Source organism: Anolis carolinensis, chromosome 4 (genome assembly GCF_035594765.1).
Source record: "Anolis carolinensis isolate JA03-04 chromosome 4, rAnoCar3.1.pri, whole genome shotgun sequence".
Classification (NCBI taxonomy): Eukaryota; Metazoa; Chordata; class Lepidosauria; order Squamata; family Dactyloidae; genus Anolis; species Anolis carolinensis.
The window spans coordinates 244277597-244301400 of NC_085844.1; the positions used below are offsets into that span (position 1 = coordinate 244277597).

The 23804-nt window shown below is 41.7% G+C and overlaps 1 protein-coding gene across 1 annotated transcript in view; it reads right to left on the minus strand.

The window, feature by feature from the left end:
- The window catches only part of LOC100555993 (peroxidasin homolog), a 75219-nt gene that overhangs the window by 22634 nt on the left and 28781 nt on the right, over positions 1–23804 (minus strand). The window contains exons 5-13 of the mRNA XM_008110203.3: positions 20056–20127; positions 18353–18424; positions 16933–17102; positions 15813–15930; positions 14438–14607; positions 10159–10431; positions 8989–9105; positions 5585–5743; positions 5206–5318 (exon numbers count right to left, since the gene is read on the minus strand). Coding sequence (XP_008108410.1) covers positions 5206–5318; positions 5585–5743; positions 8989–9105; positions 10159–10431; positions 14438–14607; positions 15813–15930; positions 16933–17102; positions 18353–18424; positions 20056–20127 — 1264 coding nt within the window. The remainder of the gene's footprint in view (positions 1–5205; positions 5319–5584; positions 5744–8988; positions 9106–10158; positions 10432–14437; positions 14608–15812; positions 15931–16932; positions 17103–18352; positions 18425–20055; positions 20128–23804) is intronic.

Sequence of the window (23804 nt, forward strand, 5' to 3'; positions counted from 1 at the left end):
TGCCAAAGAAGTACTCCGAGTATTGGGATGTATTCAATGAAAAAGAAGCCGAAAGGTTACCCCCACATAGACCTTATGACTGTGCCATTGACTTGGTGGAGGGGGCCCCGATCCCGCGAGGGCATCTCTACTCCCTGACTGAACCAGAGCAAGAAGCTCTCAGGGAATTCATAGAGACAAACCTTCGCAAGGGATTCATCAGACCCTCTCAATCCCCAGCCGCCTCCCCAGTGATGTTTGTGAAGAAGAAGTCAGGGGAATTACGCTTGGTGGTGGACTACAGAGCATTGAATAATATCACCAAGCGGAACAGCTATCCCCTGCCCTTAATCTCGGATCTACTAGACCGACTTCGAGGAGCCAAGGTTTACACCAAGCTGGATCTTCGGGGAGCTTACAACTTAGTTCGCATCAGAGAAGGGGACGAGTGGAAGACCGCCTTCCAGACTAAATTCGGATTATTCGAGTCCCGAGTTATGAATTATGGGTTATGCGGAGCTCCCGCAACGTTCCAGCATTTTGTCAATGACATTTTCCAGGACTATCTAGATAGGTTCTTGATAATCTACCTGGACGATTTTTTGGTGTTTTCTAGATCACAATCAGAACATGAGAACCACGTCAAAATGGTGTTACAACGATTGCGGGATCATGGGCTTTATGCCAAGCTGGAAAAATGCGCTTTTGATCTACAAGAGGTAGATTTCCTTGGATACCGTATCTCGCCTCTAGGGCTCTCCATGGATCCAGCCAAGGTTTCAGCAGTATTGGAATGGCGGGCGCCAACTAACAAGAAGGAGGTGCAGCGATTCTTGGGGTTCGCGAACTATTACCGTAAGTTCATTCCAGATTTTGCCCGCTGGTCTGACCCAATCACTAGCTGCATCCGTGGAAAACAGCCCTTCCGCTGGACTGATCAAGCAGAGAAAGGGTTCCAGCAACTAAAGAAATTATTCACATCCCAGCCAATCCTTCAACATCCAGATCCTGAAACCCTTTTTGTGGTGCAAGCGGACGCCTCTGATGTGGCAATTGGGGCTGTGCTCCTACAACCGGTGGGAGATCACCTTCATCCTTGTGCTTATTATTCTCGTCAACTAACCGCACCAGAGAGGAACTATACCATTTGGGAAAAAGAACTATTAGCCATAAAGGCAGCTTTTGAAACTTGGAGACATTGGCTAGAAGGGGCCAAATTTCCCATTGAAGTCCACACTGATCATCGGAATCTAGAACATCTAAGAACTGCCCGCAAGCTAAATCAAAGGCAGCAACGTTGGGCTTTATTCTTTGAACGTTTCAACTTCCAGATTCATTATGTGACCCCAGCCCAAACCAAGCAAGCAGACGCCCTGTCACGTAAACCGGAATACGCTGCAGGACGCAAGGAGACTTTTGAATCCCAACTACTACAACCCGAGAACTTTGCCACGCTCACAGTGGGGAACACCAAATCCACTCCCATTGATTCAACTCCCCCTAATCCAGGGCCCATCTGTGCTCAAGAAATCAGGGCTAGTCAGCAAGCAGATGCCTGGGCGCAGGACCAACTTCGTCAAGGTCTGCACTTTCCCTTTTCGCTTAAAGATGGACTGCTTTGCTATAGAAATCATGTTTATATCCCACCCGGACCGGGCAGGGAAAAAGTACTTCGTCTGTGTCATGACTGCAAACCAGCAGGGCATTTCGGACTATTTAAAACCATGCATTTGATCCTAAGAGATTTCTGGTGGCCCAAGATCCGCAAGGATGTGGAAAAATATGTCAACACCTGCCCAGTATGCCAGCGCTCCAAGATAAGAAGGGAGAAGCCCTCAGGGCTTCTACACCCCCTTCCTAACCCATCTCGCCCATGGGAAATAATTTCTGCGGATTTTATCACTGACTTACCACCTTCCTGTGGATTCACCACGATCCTAGTGGTGGTGGACCTTTTCACCAAGTTAGCCCATTTCATTCCCTGTGAAGGTCTTCCCACGGCCCAAGAGACTGCAGATTTATTCCTCCAACATGTTTTCAGACTACATGGATTGCCCAAGAGTTTGGTCACAGACCGTGGATCCCAATTCACCTCTCGTTTCTGGAAGGCACTACAAAAACTATTGGGCATAGACTCTCGTTTATCTTCAGCTCATCACCCCCAAACGGATGGGCAAACGGAGCGCACCAATGCCACTTTGGAACAGTACCTTCGCTGTTATGTAAACTACCAACAGGACAATTGGGCTTCTCTGTTACCACTGTCGGAATTTGCCTACAACAATGGAGTCCAGGCTTCTACAAAAGAAACGCCGTTCTTTGCAAACTACGGCTTCCATCCACGTTTCTTTCCCCCTGTCATTGAAACTTCAGAAGTTCCCGCAGCAGAAGATTGGCTGCAGGAACTCACAGCGGTGCAACAACTTTTGCTCCAGCAACTGGAACAAGCCAAGGAGGACTATAAACGTCACGCGGACAAACATCGCCAGCCGGGCCCCGAAATCAAGGTAGGAGATCGGGTTTTTCTGTCCACTCGCTTTTTGCCCTCCCACCGCCCTTGCCGGAAGTTAGATGCCCGTTTCATTGGCCCCTATCCAGTGGTGGCGCAATTAAACCCCGTGACTTTCAAACTCCAACTTCCACGTTCAATGCGCATTCACCCAGTGTTTCACCGCTCCCTGCTCCTTCCGGCGGATGGTGTGCGGCCAGATGTAGACCGGCCGGCCCCCGTCCCTATTTTGGTGGATGGGGAGGACGAGTTCGAGGTTCAGGACATTTTAGATTCTCGCTTTCACCGCCGCCGCCTGCAATATCTCATTGACTGGGTGGGTTTTGGCCCTGAGGAACGCTCTTGGGAAGACGCCTCCACAGTCCATGCTCCTGATCTAACCCGTCGCTTTCATCAAACCTATCCCGCCAAGCCACGACCTCGCGCCTCGGGGAGAGAGTCCCAGTTTGGGAGGGGCCTTGAGGAGGGGGATAGTGTGATGACTCATGGGCCTTGTAGTCCTGCTCATGACATTGTAATGCCTGATGAAGAAGAAAACTTGGGTTTTTTACCTTCCCAGTCAGAACTGGAATCTTCTCAGCCAGATCTTTCCCAGGCGGATTTGGGAACCTTGCACCTGCAAGAAAGTTGTGTCCCAGAAGTATGTCAAACAAACCCTGAGCCTACATCTCCCGTGTTCTCTCGCCATGAGTTTTGTAAACAACAGAGGAGTTTAGAAGCAGCTTCGCGCAGGAGTGCGAGGATAGCAGCTAAGAATGTGCCCAATTAAGTCTGCTTTTCGTGAGAATCTTTAAGGAGTCAGACATCTGGTCTCAGAGTTTAGCTTTCGTTTCTGGTTCCCAGAGAACTGCTCCGGCGGGAAAGTTAGACTCTATATAGGTGTTTTACCCGCGTAGTAACTTCGCGGAGTCAATTCGTCAGCCTCCGGAGCGAGTTGTGTTTGGACAGCGCGCTCCGATTCAAGCCTCGTTCCTGCTCAAGCTTGCCTTGTTTCCAGCCTTCGCTCCTGAATTCCAGCCTTTGTTTACCTACGGATCTTGCCTTGTTCCCAGGACTAACCCTTGCCTTGTTTCACGGATTTTACCAAGTTATTCCACGGACCTTGTTCTTGTTCCTCGTTACCTTGTTCCACGTTTCAAGCCTTGTTCAAGTATCAAGTTATTTCCTAGCCTTGCTCAAGTTCATGGACTAAAAGACCTTGTCATCTCCCCTCACTTTGCCTGGCAAAGTGAGTGTTTCGGTTATTGGATTACAACTTTGGACCTTAATATTTCATATTGGACATTGTTTCTTTGGACTAATTTTGACCTTTTCCGAAAGGTCTGCTTCTGGACTAACTTTTACATTTGCTTTTACTAACTTTATATATTTTCTTAATAAAGATATTAGATAGAATCTGGCCTCTGCGTATGGTTATTGGTGCTCTGTAGCCTGGGTCGTGACACAGACAATAAAAGCAAGTCATAAAAAACCACATACAAGATAAAGAGTTAAAATCATGGCTTGGATTCAAAGGATCTAGGCCAAAGTGCTAAAAGTGCAAATATATCATGTCATCAGGGAAGGGTGGCCACTCAGCTATGATGGCTATAAAGTGCCATTATAAAGGCAAAACAAGGCTGGAACTTGAAGCAAAATCCACAGCTGCAAGAATATACAGGAACACAGAGCAAAGATCTTTCTCTCTTGAATTGCAATGTTGCCACCTCTGCTATAGCAGAGAAAAACCAGGCATTTAAGGAAAAACCAAGGTCTTTCTTTCATGAGAAAACTCTTTCTCTCATGAGAAAACTATTCATTAGAGCGCTTCAAAAGCAGTAGTTGCTGCTATAGCAGAGAAGAACCAGGCATTTAAGGAAAAACCAAGGTCTTTCTTTCATGAGAAAACTCTTTCTCTCATGAGAAAACTATTCATTAGAGCGCTTCAAAAGCAGTAGTTGCTGCTATAGCAGAGAAGAACCAGGCATTTAAGGAAAAACCAAGGTCTTTCTTTCATGAGAAAACTCTCTCATGAGAAAACTATTCATTAGAGCGCTTCAAAAGCAGTAGATGCTGCTATAGCAGAGAAGAACCAGACATTTAAGGGAAAACCAAGGTCTTTCTTTCATGAGAAAACTTTCTCTCATGAGAAAACTATTCATTAGAGCGCTTCAAAAGCAGTTGTTTACTTCTCTGTAAACATTCTCGTTCCCTCCTTCAGTGAGTTATTGCCTGATCCTATCAAACTCATTATCCTCTTCTAAACTAGAATGTCCATCTGGCACCTGGTGAACTGGCCTTGACTGTGGAGAAGAATGTGGTTCAAAATGCCTGCTTGCAAGCATTCTGTCTCTGGTCCCAGAATCTATTGGAACAGACTCTGGCTGCATGTCAGGTCCAAACCCAGAGTCCTCTGACAAAGCAGGTGCAGGGACGATGACTGGCTGAATGGGCCCAATCTCAGGCTCAGGCTAAGCTACAACACTTACTTCCATTGTTGCAAACCAAGTTTTAACTACAAAACTCTATGAGGAAAGAGGACAGGGGCAGAATCTTGCCTTCCCAGGATACTCAGACACAAGCAAACTGCTGCAGCTTTTCTATTTCTCGTCATTAATAACATTTGCCACTTTGACCACAAGCTGGTGTTGCTTAGCCACTTCTACCCTGGTTTCCATCTGTGAAATGTTAGAAGGTATTCAACCAGAAGTTAGGTAGTAAATGTTCATACTTCATACCTTGGCCCATGTGATGATGGGCTGTGGATCTCCCTGGGCAGCACATGGGATCTCAATGTCTTGCCCAGTCTCTGCTGCCATATCTTGTGGAGGATGGAGAAACACCGGAATCACTGTTTAGGATTGAACAAGAAATAGAGTGGGACATGGACATGCTGGAGACAACGAAGGCTGGGAGAAGGTTTCAAGAGACAAGAGATCCAAGGGAATGATGGAACAATCTAAGTCAGGCATGTTCAAACTTTGGCCCTCCAGGTGTTTTGGACTTCAACTCCCACAAGTCCTAACAGCCGGTAGGCTGTTAGGACTTGTGGGAGTTGAAGTCCAAAACACCTGGAGGGTCGAAGTTTGACCATGCTTGATCTATATTCATACGTACCTCGCGGAGTCACCCAGAGCTGGACTGGGACGCTTTGGACACCGATTGCGCTGATGGCATGGCACTCGTACTGGCCTTGGTTGTGAAGGGCAACCCGGACTATCCTTAAGGTACCCGTGGCAAGGATGCTGTGTCTCCGATCACTTGGCAATGGGCCACCTAAACAAAAAAAGGTAGCAAGTTAATGGGGTAGCATTCAAATAGTGTTTTTGGCTTCTTGAGGATTTTGTGATGAGATTCCAGAGGGACGAGGCACCTCTTCTTTGAAGGAAAATTTGGCCACATCCTGGGAGTTGGTGAGACACAAGCACTCTTTAAAGGAGAAGGCTGAAAACTTTGAAAAAGTCAAACTCCCATGACTCCAGAATATTAAGCCATGGAGCTTATGGCTTCTTATGGTCATATCAAGCTGCAGCAGAACTTTCCAAACTGAGTATTGCAACACATTATTGTGTTGGATGCAGTGTGTAGGTATGTTGTGCAAACATAACAAGAAATGACAAAAATCTTGAAAATGTATGTTATATTTTTGCAAATCTCTATATATAAAAGGGTAATGAAATTTCGGCCTAGGACAAAACAACAAAGCTACACATCCCAGAAACACTAAACTTGGCAGCACAACCCCTCATCCATACCTCTACGTTCATACAACAAACAGCTCCAGCTACTCCAGAAAACGGCCAGGCTTTGAGACTGCAAAGCTATTCACTGCTACTCCACCTGGCCAACAAAGGATTCTCATAAGCCACAGCAACGCGTGGCCGGGCAAAGCTAGTTTTATACACACACAAATGAAAGGTTTTCATGAGCTATGTTGTGTCCCCATACATTTCATTATTATATTTTATGTACATGTCTGCATCTCTTATAAGAGGTTGGTTTAACCTTTGGTTTGCTAGGAAAACTTAATTACTGTGTCACAAAATGATGCATGTCGAAAAAAAATGTGTCAACAATGTGAAATGTTTGGTAATCTGAACTACAGGGATGCTCTTATAAAAAGTAATACATTTCGGCTGAAACACTACAAAAATATTTATTGTGTTACCAGCTATGGTTTGTGCCCTCCACAACTCACTAATGATACCATTGGCTTGAAGCTCTTCTTGCCAATAACTGGGCCATTCCAGAAAAAGGAGAGGAAACAAAGCCTAAGAGCCAGGATTGCATATTGATTTATTGGACTAGGATAGTGGGAGGCTAGGGTCTGAATCCCAGTTCAGCGATGGGAACTTACTGGGTGTCTTTGTGCAAATCACTCTCTCAGCTTCATAGGAAAGCAATTGCAATTCCCCTCTGAATAAATAAATCTTGCCTAGAAATCCCTGTCACTCAGGGAGGTCTGTTCAGGGCTTCAAAAGACTAGTAGGAACATTGGTTTGGCAGGAAAGTATTCCAAGGGTAAATTGGGGTAAGAATAAGACTCCAGGAAAACAATGGAAAGCCTAAGTCCTGCATAAGGCTTCTTGTACAAACACCACTGTGCCACAAAGAGATGATTAAACCCTTAATCCTGTATTCATTCAGGTGTGAACAAGCAAGCTTTCCATGGTGGTGTCAAAGCCAAGAAACTGAAACAGGAGGATGTCAAGTATTGCAAAGCCTTTCTGGGTGTCAGTGATTCCTTAGCCGGCTTTGAGAGTTTGGGATTTTCAGAACTTTGTTGCACCATTCCTTTAACCCCAATTCAGATCTTCTGTAGGCTTAAATCCAAATGCTAATCCCTCCAAAGCAGTCCAGGAAAAAGAAAATAAAGAAAATAAACACTAATTAAGTTTCAAGAGCCACTTCGGTATTTACAGTCTGAGGCGTCTGAGTTACCCTTCTTGCATTATTAATCCAGAAGAAAAAAATCTGTATGTTGTCAAGTGCCTTCAAGTCATTTTCAACTTATCACATGGTTTTCTGGGGCTGAGAGAGTGTGACATGTCCAAGATTATCCAGCCAAGTAGGGATTTGAAGCTTGCTCTTCACAGTCATAGCCCAACACATGAAATTTCCTTTTTTCTTCTGCAGGAGGGCAAGGCATTCTGAATGATGGCTAAAATCTCAACGAAACAATGTTATTGATCCATAGTGGGAGCAGCTGTAAAGGACATTTTGGACAACAATCCTGTGTCCCCCAAATCAACTTTTCTGAGCTCTGAACAGCTGTAATGAGAGAACAGTTATAGTCACACTATAAATATGAAAATGTATTTGGCCAGATGTACAGTAGAGTCTCACTTATCCAAGCTAAACGGGCCGACAGAAGCTTGGATAAGCGAATATCTTGGATAATAAGGAGAGATTAAGGAAAAGCCTATTAAAATCAAATTAGGTTATGGTTTTACAAATTAAGCACCAAAACATCATGTTTTACAACAAATTTGACAGAAAAAGCAGTTCAATATGCAGTAATGTTATGTTGTAATTACTGTATTTACGAATTTAGCACCAAAATATCACGATATATTGAAAACATTGACTACAAAAATGGCTTGGATAATCCAGAAACTTGGATAAATGAGGCTTGGATAAGTGAGACTCTACTGTACCAGGTAAAAGTAAAGGTAAAGGTTTTCTAACTGTACAAGTAAAAACCAAAATGCATAAAGAAACAGAGATGTCTTATTGCAACTCTCTCCATGATGTGTCTGAGGCATGCTATACTATAGCTTCTTTGATCATGTATTTATCAATTCTTGGTTATTTATTTGTGTTTTCACTCCTGTGGGATCAACGTAGTGGTCCTTGCTTCCACGTTATCCTCAACAATCCCCTTGTCCTAATCCCAGCAGCAGCACAAAGTGGTTTGTTCAAATAATCAGCAAACAGCAGCCTAACCCATTTTCCACTGTCCCTCAAGGTTCAGATAAAACAAGTTGCCAGAAAGTAGATGTATGAGCTGAACCAAAGAGTATGAGCTGAACACAGTCCATTTGGTGTGATCCAGAAGGGTAAAAATAGTAGGTCTGAGGTCAAACAGACCAAGACATGAATAGAGCAGATCAGATCAGTTGTCTGCAACAGGAATGTTTCATGCAACTTCTGAATTTACGTCCAAGTTCAACTTCTCAGTTGCTTTTTTATTAATGAGCAATTCTCATAAAGGCAAGGAGACCTCCCAAGCACCTCTTGGAAGGAGGACCGAAGTTTGCCCATGCCTGTTATATACAGTATGATTCCCATATCGACAGAGGATGGATACCATTCTGGATACCTGAAACCACAGATAATAGCGAATCCTGCATTTTGGATATACGTGAGCTGTATGTCTGGCATCAGAAGCACACCACACCATCGCACTGGAGGACTGAAGGCCCACAAACACTTCCAGGAGAGAATATATTTTGCGTGTGGGGAAGTGAAATTGTGGGCACCAAATTTATGGACAGAAGAAGCTAATACACTCAAAATACCTGCTCTTGTCCAGGCAATTACGGGCAGAGGATGACCTTCAGCAGAACATGGGAAGTCCACGCTTTGACCTTCTGTGACAGTCTGATCTGTAGGCATGACCAAAAACTTTGGAGTATCTGAGGATGGAAAGAAACAAGATGGAGAAGAATGGAAGATAAATCAGACTGATCGAAAATGGCAAATTTCATTTCTCTAGACACCATTCTTATTAGGATATGTCAAAATAGTAGCACTTCATTTCAACATAACCCAAACCCATCCTTTTCCAGATGGTAACACTTTGGAGCAAACAGGATTAAATTCTTCCCTGTTACAATCATCTTTAGCTGTATTGCGCTGATCTTTATCACTCTGCTCCTGTTTTAATTTTTAAAAAATGGCTTTGGTAGTTTGCATATCTGAAAAGCAGCATGTATTTTTTTTTTAAAAAAATACACCAATCAAAGTAATTTATGCCACAACTGAGTTGCACATTCAACCCATATTGAACTGAGGATGCAGAAGTGAAATATTTTGATGTACAGCTATTTGAGAGAAGGAAAGTACTGACAGAGCCTACCCTCACTGGAAAGGACCGTTATTCTGCAATTATAGGACTTTTGGAATATGCTCTTTTAAAGCAGCAGGCATGCCTATTTAGGTCTCCAAAATCAATAGAAAGCAAAGACATTTTGGCACCCATGGTGTATAGAAATATGAATGTTTATTAACCACATTGCCTTCCTAAACCTCCCTCCCCTCCCTGTTGGCTAGAGAGGCCCATGTGGATTATATATGCTTTCCCAGGAAATCCCACATAATAAATAAAGATTTCTGTTATGAGAGATTTCACATTTTTGCAATACAGTAAGTAACACTGAACAGATGGCAGGGACGTCTAAGTATGTTTTGGGTTTGCAAGAATCTTCCTATTTATGAAGCTTCTATTCTGAACTGCCCACCCTTCCCTTTGAGTATTACTGAGTTAGCCGAGTGCAAACTACTCTTGCTCTTTGAACTCAGCTTGCAGAAATTGAAGCATGGTGAGGATGAAGGGTGAAAGCAGAAAGAGGGGAGAGAAACAGGTCATTTTTAAAACAGCTGAAAAAGAAGGCCTGCAAAGGATTAATTGGGGTTGTCCGTGTCAAATAGGAACAAGTTGGAGATTATGTTAAAACACATTGAGTCACCTTGCACTATAACGTTTGCTGTGGCCTGGATGGAGCCTTCGCTGTTACTGGCATTGCAGCTGTATTGCCCCTGGTCAGAGAAGGTGACGTTTTGGATGTAGAGGCCTCCGGAGCCGGTGATGGTGAAGCGCGAATCCTGCGGCAAAGGAGACCCCGAGCTCAGCACCCAAATAACACGAGGAGGAGGGTTCCCAGAGACACCGCATTCTAGGGTCACACTTCCTCCAACCAGGACCTCTGTATTCTGAGGCTGGATCACAAAGCTTGGCTTGGCTGGAAGCAAAAACAACCACACTTAGAGTACATCTCCACTATACAGGTGTAGCAATTTGATTCCATTTTAACTGTCATGGCTGCTAACTATAGAATTGTATGTAATGACAGGATTAGAGTGACATTAAAGTGATAAGATGTCTAAGGAATCCCAGGATTCAAGTTTGGGGAAGTACCTACTTAGAATTTTTAGGAACATTATCTATAACCCTGTCCCCAAAACTTCCAGGCCTCTCACCAAACTACAAATTCCAGTATTCTATAGGCACATTGTCTGTTATGGTTGAGCCTTCTGGCTCCGGTACTGGGAGACGGGGTCGTAAGACTCCTCGAGAGTCAGACTCTTTTGAGAAGCGTGAAAGGAAACGGCTCCGGGACTTATTTGCAGAACCAACAGATGAAGACTCATTTGAGGGTTTTACTGAGGGAATGGAGGAAGAGATGGTTAGCTCAGAGGAGGATGACATGGAGTGGACTCGTGTGAGGGAGGATTTGGGTGTCACCGGCAATGATAGCATGGGAGGCGATTGGCGGGTTGCAGGATCAGACCCATGGACGGGCTGGAGGGATGGAGCGGGATCCGCAGCTGGGGATGCTGTGGGGTGTAGTCAAAGGTGTTTTAGCTCTGATGAGGATGATGATGATGAGGCACCTGGACTTAGGATAGCAGCTGACAGCGATGAGGAGTTATGAACTGGGATAAAATGGGGTTTAGGATCAATGGCTAATTGCGTTGGGCAAGGTAATCTGGACGAACGCTTGGGCTCTTGTTTGGGAACTTCCTGAAGACGGGTGTGATTCGTTGCTGGATACGTAAGTTACCAAGGACACTGGGCAGAGATGGCGGGAGGAACTGTGTGGGGTTTTTCTGTGCAACTTGTGTTTAATCTTGATAGCTTGGACCTCCGTCGTCTTTTTGACGGACATTATTTACCTACTCTGGATTGACGCTGGACTGACTGACTGACTACGACCTTGGACTATCCCTTCTGTGGCTATCGGTGGAACTCGTGAAACTCTAGACACCCGCACTTGGCTTTCGACCTCGGACCGGACTGGGACCCCGCTGACCGCCGTGATCCTGATTGATGTGCCTGGACCCGGATTTCGCTCGTTGCACGGAGGAGTAACAGCCTGAGTTACTCATCTGTAGCTTTTTGGTAGCAGAGAGGAATCTGCTGCCAGCTTTTGATGTACATTTTGACCTTTGTTTACCAACTTTTGTTTGTTTAAACTGCCAGGCTGAAGTAAGCACTTTTGAGTTAATCCGGATTAAACTCCTGTTTAATCCGGTTTATTCCTTCGAACCGTTTTAGTTCAAACAGAGCTGTTTTTGTTACTTTTCACACTGAAGACAAGTGTTTGCCTAGTCCTTTGTTTTCTATGGGCATTTTGTGTTATGTAACTTTAATAAACTGTGTTGTACTCTATTTGGCGGCGTTCTGTCTATGACATTGTCACTATAATCTAGAGCAGGGGTCCTCAAACTTTTAAAGCCAAGGGCCGGTCCACAATCCTTCAGACTGTGGAGGGGCCGAATTATCATTTGGAAAAAAAAACGAACAAATTCTTATGCACACTGCACATGTCTTATTTGTAGTGCAAAACAACAACAACTATGAAAGAGCAATACAATAAAATATTTTAAAATAAAAACAATTGTAACCCAACATAAACCTATCAGGATTTCAATGGGAAGTGTGGGCCTGCTTCTGGCCAATGAGATAGTCAAGTTAATTAGGATTGTTGTTGTTGTTGTTGTTGTTGTGTGCCTTCAAGTCATTTCAGACTTTGGGCGAGCCTGTCTAAAATTATTTATTTATTCATTTACTACATTTATTTATTACATTTATATCCCGCCCTTCTCACCCTGAAGGGGACTCAGAGCAGCTGTATGTACATACAATATATTATATTAGTAGCATAGCAAAATATTAGCATTATATATTACTATATTGAACTATACCACTATACTGTAATATTATATGTAAATAATATTATATCGTATAACATTATAATATTATTATCAATATTATATGTATATACAATATATTATATTATTTAAAATGATATAAAATATTATATTATAAAACTGAGGGCGGGGGCCAGGTAAATGACCTTGGAGGGCTGCATTAGTTTGGGGACCCCTGATCTAGAGGCTGTTGTGTACCGTATATACTCGAGTATAAGCCGACCCAAATATAAGCTGAGGCACCTAATTTTACCACAAAAAACTGGGGTAACTTATTGACTCGAGTATAAGCCGAGGGTGGGAAATGCAGCAGCTACGAGTAAATTTCAAAATAAAAATAGATGCCAATAAAATTTCATTAATCGAGGCATCAGTAGGTTAAATGTTTTTGAATATTTACCATATTTCAAAGAAAAACAATAAACTAGCTGTATAAGTGGAAAAGTAGGGGCAACAAAAACAATATGGTATCAACAATAACCTAATAATAATAATAATAATAATAATAATAATAATAATAATAAACTTCATTTGGATCCCATCCTATCTCCCCATGGAGACTCAGGCTAGCTTCCAACATAGTAACAGGCAAACATTCGATGCTTATATAAACAATGCAGAGCTAGATATAGATCTATAATTATAGATACTAATTTCACATATGTATTTCCCCCTGAAACATTTGCAAATCCCCTGTGTGTGTGTGTGCATGCGCATATTTCCCCTACAATATTTGCAAACCCAATACACACACATCTATCTAGACATGTCTATACCCTGTTTCCCCGAAAATAAGACATCCCCGAAAAATAAGACCTAGTAGAAGTTTTGCTGAATTGCTAAATATAAGACCACCCCCGAAAGCAAAGTTTTTGTTTGGAAGCATGCCCAGCGCCTGCCAAACAGACCACCAGAGCATACCGGATTGGTAAATGTACATACCAGTTGTACATGGAAATATTGGTAGTAACAAGAAATTCTTGATAGGATTCACAGTTTGTCTGGTTATGCTGGTTTGTGATGACAACTACTGTACAGTATATAATAAATGTTCATTTTTTTTCCTTCAACAATAAATATGAATTGTTCTTCATGGAAAAATAAGACATCCCCTGAAAATAAGACCTAGCACATCTTTGGGAGCAAAAATTAATATAAGACACTGTCTTATTTTCGGGGAAACACGGTATATATTTGTATGTTCATTTCCCCCCTGTAATATTTGCAAGCCCTATATATAGGTAGGTAAGAATATATTCAAATCTATCCAGACATCTCTCTTTATATACATATTTGCAGAGACTAGCAAACATATGAGGATAAATTCATATATAAAATTAATGTATATAGATAGATACACATATAAAGGTACATAGAGATGGCAAAAGCTTGCAAGGGGTTAATGCCTATATATCTGTAGGAGAGTTTAACAAATATTTCAGGGGAAAATGCTTTCATAAGATTAATGAATATATATTTCTTCTTCCTGACTTGCAAGGGTGTCTTTCTCTTTTCAAAACATTCCCTTGATTAAGAGCAAGGGAGGCTTTGCAAAAGTAAACACACTGATAAGGGAGAAGAGAGAAATAGATCACATATTGCAAGCAACAGCCTGCAGGCTATGTTGCTGGCCTTGACCTGATTATAAGCTGGGGGAGACTTTTTCAGCTCATAAATCAGGGCTGAAAAACTCGGCTTGTCTTCGAGTATATACGGTATTTTCAAGCCATTTCTGAGTTATGGTAACCCTATTATTGGGTTTTCTATGACTGTCCAAAGGCTACTCAATTGTGTTTCCATGGCTGAGCAGAGAAATTGAACCCTGAGCTACAGTTATCCTCCACTGTTCAAATCACTCTATTACACTGGGTCAGTTAAAGCAGAATCAAACTATTGTTAATCCTAAATTAAAGTAGAATGAAGCTATTATAATATGCACCCTCTTACTGAAAAAAAAGGGGATTGAATTATCCAGACTCAGAGACACATTAGCAAAGCCTTAACTTTCAGGGGACTTTCAGGATCAACACATACATGGGTTTCCATAATAGCGTAGGACAACTTCCTGAGTCTTGGCTTCGCCTGCAATATTCTTGGCCATGCACTGATAGATGCCTTTGTCTGACTCCCTGGTGTCTTGGATCATTAAGGTTCCATCCTGTAGCAGGTTCAGCCGTCCGTCCTCCCTCATGTCAATTTCATTGCTGAGAAACAGGAAAAAAGAAGCAGTAAATCAGGAGCGGGAATCATATAAACCTACAGGTTATGGTAAGCTGCAATTCCCAGCACTCTGAGCTAGAGTGGCTGGGAGCTACAGTATGCCTCCTGTCTCCTACACTCACACATAGGCACTCACTTGGTCCTTAAAATCATTAAGGTCCCTTCTATCATTTAAGATGAGTAGACAGCTTGTAAGAAGAGTAATAATAATAATAATAACTTTATTTTTGTATGCCGCCTCCATCTCCCCAACGGGGACTCGGAGCAGCTCACATGGGGACAAGCCCAATCATTAACATCATAAATCAACAGTAAAACAACAAGCATAATAATAAAACAATTTAAACAGGCCATAATTTAAATAAACGTTATTAAAACACAAAATATTAACAGCAAAATATGAGTCAACAATGTGATGCGGCAGTCAAAAAAGCCAATGTAATTCTAGGCTGCATAAATTATTTATTTGTTTATTTCTAGTATTTATATTCCACCTTTCTCACCCCAAAGGGGACTCAGGGCAGATTATAATGCACATATACATAGCAAATGTTCAATGCCATTATCAGACATATGATATATACAGAAAACAAACAGAGACTATTTAACATTTTCCAGCTTCCGGCTTCATGAGGGTATGCTCGATTCTGGCCACAGGGGGAGCTGCCACTTCATCATCCAAGTACTGTGACACCGAGTTCTTTTGATGGTAGTACTTCCTCATGATCTTCGCACACTGTCGGCAGTTTTATGGTGTCATTAATTAAGTTAAATTAGCCTCCCCACATTAAGCAGTAGCTAGAAGTTTCTACTTGCAAGCACATCTGCTTTCGGGCTGCTTAAGTCAACAGCAAGCTAAGCTATTAACGGTCGGGAACTTTAACCCTCGACCACGGTCAGTGGTCATTTATTGCTCCTGGCTACTAACCAGCTGCACCACAACTCAGCCCAGTAGGAGTGTATTGTTCAGAACAAGAGAAATATTAGTACCATTATATTCTGCATTGCTCAGACTTCACCTGCAATGACACTGTGTCCAGTTCTGGGCACTACGATTCAAGAAAGATATTCACAAGTTGAAGCAGGTCCAGTGACCATATCAAAATCCACAATTTTGTCCCCCAAACCTGCCCTCGGCTTAATCATGTGATTGATATGTACATGAGTATATATGATATTCGAGACTTACTTGTTGTGGAGCCAGATGATCTTGGGTTTTGGGTTACCTTCTGCCCGGCAGATGAAATAGACGGTGTTGCCCAGTGTGACATCCACATTCTGAGGCTCCGTTGTGATGCGAGGGCTCTCTGAAACATGCCATAAATAATGTTTCACTTAAGAGCAGAAGGCGCTCTTAGGACCTGTAAGATCATCTGCCTTGATATTCTGGGTTACATGACTGTGTGGAAAGCCTTTAAGGCAGCTGAAAAAGTGGGATTAAACAGAACTGTCCTTGCTCAATCAGTTAGAGGGTATGGCATACCTATGCAGGTGTGTTCATTATAAAGCTGCATCTTGAAATTGCAAACTAGACCTTGCTAAATCTTAGTAAAGGTAAGTTCCCAAAGGGAGCTGAATCACAACACATATTTGTATTTTGGCCACCAAATGTTCACAATGCTAAGGGAAGGTCTTTTTTTGGATGACCACTCCCAGAATTCCCAGCCAGCGTAACCACTGGCACTGAGCTGAAGAGTCAAAGTCTAGGAAGTTCTCAGTTGCAATTTTCCAATTTCTGATTATTCAGAAAAACTAAATCGGAAAGGAGTGGTGTGGGAGTCAGACTTAGGGCTCTTCCACATAGCCATATAACCCAGAATATCAAGTCAGATAATCCACAATATATGCTTTGAACTGGGTTATATGAGTCTACACTGCCATATAATCCAGTTCAATGTGGATTTTATACAGCTGTGTGGAAGGGGCTTATGATGTTCCAGTTTGTTTCTTTTCCTCCCATTTCCCCCTTTGTCCTCAACTTACTTCCATTGCTACAAACGAGTTGAAAGTGCAAAAGATGTTTGTGTTTAAATGCTGGCAGCAAGTGGAACAGGAAAGATAAAGCCTTGCCCTTCCCAGTTGGTGCAGACAAAAGAAAATTGTTGTAGTTTTTCCTAGCTTGTGTGTCCTTCCTTAGTAATAACATTTGCCACCTAGGCCACCCTGTGATTGGTGGCCACAAGCATCCTGGTTTTCATCTGTGAAATGTTGGAAGTTTGGAGTTGCTTTGCAACTGCAATGTGACAACCACACAGGATATCATAAAATTACAACATTTTGTTTTAGGGTCTTATTGTCAGGTGGCTTACCACAGTGAAATTCTTGTGTGGTCAAGCTGACAATGGAACGACCTTGCAGCTCCTTTGGGTTCTCACAGGTGACAGCAGTCTGGGCATTGCCCTGGATGGCGTATTTATTCAGCAGCTCCGCCAGCCACATCAGGTCACAGTCGCACAGCAGCGCATTGGAATCCAGTCGCCTTATAAAGTGAATAAAGGAGATATGTTATGTTTGCTTCAACGCTCCCAGATAGAGATGTAGAAACAGTAAGAAAACAGTACATGTGAAAGAGCTAGAATCATAGAATAATAGAGTTGGAAGAGACACCAGTCTAACCCCCTGCCTAGAAGCAGGAAAATCGCATCCAAAGCACCCCCAACAGATGGCCATCCAGCTTCTGCTTAAAAGCCTCCAAAGAAGGAGCCTCCACCACACTCCGGGGCAGAGAGTTCCACTGCTAAAAAGCCAACGTGATACTAAGTTACATCAACAGAAATCTTGTGTCTAGATAGAAGGAAGTAATAGTCCCACTCTATTCTGCTCATCTGGAATACAGTGTCCAGGTCTTAGCATCATAATTCAAGAAGGATATTAGTAAGTAGAGCAGTAAACTAGATTAGTAAGTCCAGAGATGGGCACCTAAAATGATCAAATGCCTGGAAACCATGAGTCCTTATAAAGAACAGCTTAGGGAGCAGGGTATGTTTACTTTGGAGAGAAGTCCAAGAGGTGACATGACGGTCACTTGTCTGGATCAGTTGCTGCTTCGGAATAGAGTATGGCCCCATATCCACAGGAGGTACACTGTGTGGCTATGTGAAATTTTGGATAATAGCGAAACCTATTGATTCAAAAATACCATAAAGACACACTAGAGATCTAAGAAAGTGCTTAGGAAGGACATATTTAGTTGGATGTAAATAAATGAAAACCATGAATGCAGTCCTGTGGATATGGGAGTGATACTGTATTCACTAATAATTGGCCCTTTAGAAACCAGAAAGAGGAATCCTAGTTCTGTTGATCATGATCCAGGAGATCTATAGAGGCAGGAAATTGAAACGGGGACATCCCGCCACTGCTTGGGAAAGTTACCTTTTTGTACGACAACTCCCACAATTTTCCAAACAGAATGGTTAGTGCAAAGATCAGGCATAATGAAATATAATATTGAAAAGGGCATGCTTTACCGCTTCTTCAGCTAAAAACTGGAGGGTACTAGAGCCCCTCCTCTCCCAAGAAGGAAGAAATCTGCACGGGTGGCTGAAGCCTACTGATGTGGTTGCCATAGAAGAAAAGGCCTGCCACATGTGGGGTCTCAAGGCTATCAAAGCACCACAGGTACAGCTAAGCACTTGCTGCAACTGGATCTGCTTTTGCCGTCATTCCGGACAGTTGATGGAGGATGCAATAATTAGCCGTTCTTTGCAACAGCTGCTTTCCACTTACAGACGTTTCAGAGATTCCAGTCGGGCGATGGCTCCTGGCTGGATCCTGGAAATCCGATTGTTGTGCAAGAAGCTGCATTGGGGATAATGAAGGATGCCAGAGCATTACTTAGAATTTGTTAAGGTCATCTTCCAAGAAACACACAAAAAAGAAGCCATATTTAAAGGTGAAGCTTTAAAACTGTAATGAAGTCTGTGAGCCATATGTGGTTCCTATCTCCATCTAAATCCTGATTTAATCATTTCTTGTGGGGCTGAGATTGCACACCAAAGATACAGTTGCTTATTTGGAATTTCCTATAGTCTTGTGATCCAGTTTCCCAAGGCTATTGAAAAAGTTAGTAGCAAAACAGAGTGACAGAGGTCTAATCTACTACAAATAACATCTCACAATACCTTGATTACTAGCAAAACAGACCTCAGTCACTAAAATAGGTGGAGGGGAGTACTCATAATCACAACAATAGCACTACAATCTTAAACCTGAATACTGATCTGTAAATCTGGTTAATGCATTCACAACTGCTCAACAGGATGCCAAACCATTGTTAATTTGTGTATTAGTAGTCTTTAAATGAAATTTGTGTCTGGCATGTATTGCATACAGGTTGCATCATCCAGAGTATGCTATAGTCTGTAAAGAGTTGATGACTGAGAAGCTGTGTTGACCTTGATGTGTGGCTGGAATCTTGGGAGTATCCAGACTCAAGTGTGTTTGTACATTACTGATTGCAATGTACAATCGTCAGTTGAGATCTTGTTCTGTTCTGAGTTTGTGTCTGCCTAGAGTGAAAGCCAAGCCTGTGTTCATCTGCATGTCTGTTTGTCTTGTAAAGTAAAGCTTTGTATATATTTTTTAACATCGTTTCTGACGTCTCTTCATTCTGCGCTCCATTGACAACATACAACTGCTGCTACGGTGCAAATTACTCTGACAATCATGAGGTTTTTTTTCTGGCCTAAAACAAGAGTAAAGGGACTGTAGTAACATTTAAATGCTAAATTGTGCAGGGTGCAATTATTTTCCAAAATGTGTAAATGTAAGTGAGAATTAGAGGAGTTGCATGCCGACTCTCAGGCTTCATCTGGCTAATGTTTGCAGATTTGTATATTTTAAATTATGTGGTCATACTTTTAATTGTAAGCCATTTTGAGTCTCCTTTTGAAGAGATAAAGCGAGATATAAATAAACATAATAATAATAATATCTCAAACACAGTCTACTTTTTATTTTCCAAGCAGACAGCATCCCACCCTTATTCTCCCAAGGCTCCCAGTAGGCACTAATTTGAGTGTAATCATATTTTGGGCCACTGCAACTCCCAGCAGCCAGTGTATCCAATGGTGCAGAATGCTGGGAACTATGACACAATCACACTGAGAGGCTGAATGCTTCCCATCACTGTCCCTAGAAGATAGATTGCACCCAAATGTTGTCAAGTGGATCCATTATGGGATTTTAAAGAGAAAATGAGAAGACACGGCACTTCAATGAAAAACAGTAGGCACTGGAATGGTTCAGTGCAATGAAACTGCCTACTCACAAACTTTGCAACATTTTGATGCTGTGCTTGTGACTTGGAAGTCTCTCCACCAGCTGATCCTTGCTCTACTCTCCCAATGAGACCTCCCTGTTAGGACTCTAAAGCAAAGCATACAGGCCAATGGTAGACAATCCCTTGACAGCCATCAGTCAGGACTTACAGTCGTTCCAGCTTGGGCAGGTCACTAAAAGTATCTGGATCCAAGGCGTCAAGGTTGTTAAAATGCAGATAACTGAAAGAGAAAATGACACATATGAGCACATGCTTAGATTTCTCGACCATATGTTGGTACATCTTAATGTACCACAGGAAAACATCATACCAATTTCTAAAATCTGATTTCCATTTGTCTAAAGCAAGGCAAGATGGATTGCATTTATGCAGCAAATCAAATCCCAGATACTTGGGGGTGCAATTTTTAATTTTGGGAAAGCTTTGTTTTCCGGAGGAAGGTTTCTGTGGGCAGTGGTGGTTGGTTCTCATGTCACTGGTGCAGTGAATCAATTTCAGGGACAGCCTTTTCTTAACATGGAGGTATCTCAGGTTTTGGATAGCTTTCAAGGAGCTATCCAAGGTTCTGAACCTGTTGAGAAATAGGTTTCGGCATATTCTAGAGCTGGAGCAGAATCTGAATTCATCAGGTGCCTCTGGTAAAGGGTATTGTGAGGTTGGCCAAGGTCTAGAAGAGGACAAAAATAGCCCTCTATAGAGGAGAACTTTGGTGTGTGGCTCATTTATTTTATTCATTTTTAACCCATTGTTTCCCACTAATGGCACTCAAGGCAAATAACATACTAACACCTTTCTTCCCATCTGTCCTTGTACCACTCACTCACTTCTGGTAGAGACAGGACAGAATTATTTATCATTTCAGGAGGGTATCTGTTATAGTTTTAAACGAGTCATTCACAGTATGCATGATCAATAGTTATATCTAGATCAGAGACTGAAGCTGAAATCTGTCAACGAGTTCCTCTGATAACTGGTGATTTCATTTATCATATACAGTAGAGTCTCACTTATCCAAGATAAATGGGCCAGCAGAACACTGGATAAGAGAAAAGTTTGGATAGTAAGGAGGTATTAAGAAAAAAGTCTATTAAACATAAAATTACATTATGATTTTACAAATTAAGCACCAAAACATCATGTTTCACAAGAAATTGACAGAAAAAGGCAGTTCAATACACAGTAATGTTATGTAGTAATTATTGTATTTACGAATTTAGCACCAAAATATTGCAACATTTACTACAAAAACAATGACTACTAAAAGGCAGACTGCCTTGGATGATACAGAACCTTGGATGAGTGAAGCTTGGATAAGTGAGACTCTACTGTAATATTAATTCGAGCTTGTTCTTGCTACTGTACAACCTCAAAGTAAACTTTCTGTGGTGTAAGAGTGAAATACACCTTTAGTTAGACAAGTTAAACATCCCTTATTCAGAACACCAAAATACTCCAAACTTGTCCACGAGGGTGGCTGAGATAATGAGACCCTTGCTTTCTGATGGTTCATTGTCCTCAAATTTTGTTTCGTGCATAAGATTATTACAAATTTTGTGCATAAAATTAGCTTTAGGCTGTGTGTATATGGAACATTAATTAATTTAATGTTTAGGCTTGGGTCCCATCTCCCAAACATCTCATTAGATATGGCTATGGAAATATAGGTACTACAAGATCTGGAAAAAAAATCCAAAATCCAAAATGTTTCTGGTCCCAAGTATATTAGATAAGGGAGAGTCAACTTATAACTCTTAAACAGATTGTATCTCAACGATCAGGAATTCAGAAAGATTTAGCATTGGATGGTGTGTGAAAAGTCCACTTTGTTAGCTGCAAAACTGACAGGAATTCAATAGGAAAGCTATTCCCCCAATAGAGCATCTCATATAGAGGAAGATAAATTGATTGAATTATTCACTGCCAGTGTCTTGCTAAAATAAAGAAGAATATACAGTAGAGTCCCACTTATCCAACATTCATTTATCCAATGTTCTGGATTATCCAACACAGTCTGCCTTTTAGTAGTCAATGTTTTCAATACAGTGTGACATTTTGGTACTAAATTCGTAAATACAGGAATTACTATGTAGCGTTATTGCATATTGAACTACTTTTTCTGTCAAATTTGTTTGACAGATGTTTTTGTGCTTAATTTGTAAAATCATAACCTAATTTGATGTTTAATAGGCTTTCCCTTAATCCCTCCTTTTTATCCAATATATTCGCTTATCCAACGTTCTGCCGGCCCATTTATGTTGGATAAGTGAGACTCTACTGTAATGTGTTTTTAAAACTTGCAGTAAAGGTTTTAAAAATACATTCTAGGACTCTTATGCCACTTCTTTACATCAGATTCTCTTGGAGGCTTATAATTTCTTTTGTTTCTTCTCTTTTCCCATCTTACTGCCCCCATTTGTGACCACCACCCAAATAACATCTGCTATGTAATTTCTTCAGCCAGGAAAATAACAGAAGAGCATCAGTTTCAGTCTCAATAGATCTGTTGAATTGCAACTCCGAGTGAAAAATGCCTGCCTGGGAATTATTATTTATGACTCCCAAAGAGATCAGAATCCGGACTCATAGTGGAGTGCAACTGAGAATGACAATTGCATTCATAAAAACATATGGAGCTGGTGGCTAACATGAGCTATTGTAAAACTAGGCAAATACAGCATTACAAATGGGACCAGCTGAAATCTGAATCAACAGGTGTTTTTTGCCTAGAAATTCATAACTTGGGCCTGGGAAAAGTCTGGCCTTCAAGGCAGATTTCCTCATTTGGTTTACATATGCTCCCCAGACACAGCAGGTTGTTATCTGTATATATGATGAGGCATGGCAGATTCATCGTGACCAAATGCAGTGCCCGTGCAATAAGTGCTGACTTTAAGGCATAAAAAGTGAGCTATATAAAATGGCCCATGCTTCTGTGGGAAAATGAAGGGAACGAGGGGTGGGATGGAGAAAGAAGTTAAAGGAATAAAATAATGTATGTGCAACCCCAGCATGGCACATCTTCACATCTGATGCTATATATCAATCTGCTTGGAATGTAAATCTGTTTTAGCACCAAAAGCAGATGGATCATGGAAACACACACAGCTTTTTTATGAACAGTAATTTAAAGTAACTCCTAGCCACTATGGCCAAGAGATACCAGGAATTGTTGTCAAAAAAGTAATGCATATCCTATAGCTGTCCTTACTTGGCTGGGACAGTCCTGACTTAATCCTTTGACATCTCACTTTTAAGGCTCTTTTTAAAATGACCCAGTTTCTCTCTCTTCCTCTCACTTGTTCTCAAATTACTACAATTGCAAACTGAGGTCAAGTGCAAAGGCAATTCAGCTGGAGGAAAGGAAGCAGAATCTTGTTCTTTAGGCAAAAGCAAACTGCGGCAGCCCTTCCTACCTTGGCTAGCTTTCCTCATTAATAACTTTTGCCACGTTAACCACATTTTCAGGTTGCTTGATCACATATGCCCCACTGTTCATTTGTGAAACACTAGAGATTATGGGGATGTTTCCAAGGCCTGCTTTATTTCCTTTTGATGCCAAATCTATTAAAGCAGGAGGAACGAACTAAATAAAACTAAAACCAGAGCTATAAGCCCAAATGCACACAACAATTCCTAACATCCTTCACCATTCCTGCTGCTGGGCATTGAAGTTTGGTACATTCCTGGAATGGCATCAAGAGGGCATTGTATCCCCAAACAAGACTTCATTCCTCCCATATTTTTTTCCTTTTGGTCTGGAAATTTCTACCATTTCAGGCAGTGAGAACTGAAAATTCTGCACATCTAGAATCTATTTACTTCATTTGCATTCCTTTGGTGACTTTCTTACCCCTTTCCTTTGCATGGTTATGTGACATTTCTAAATGCCAAATGGAA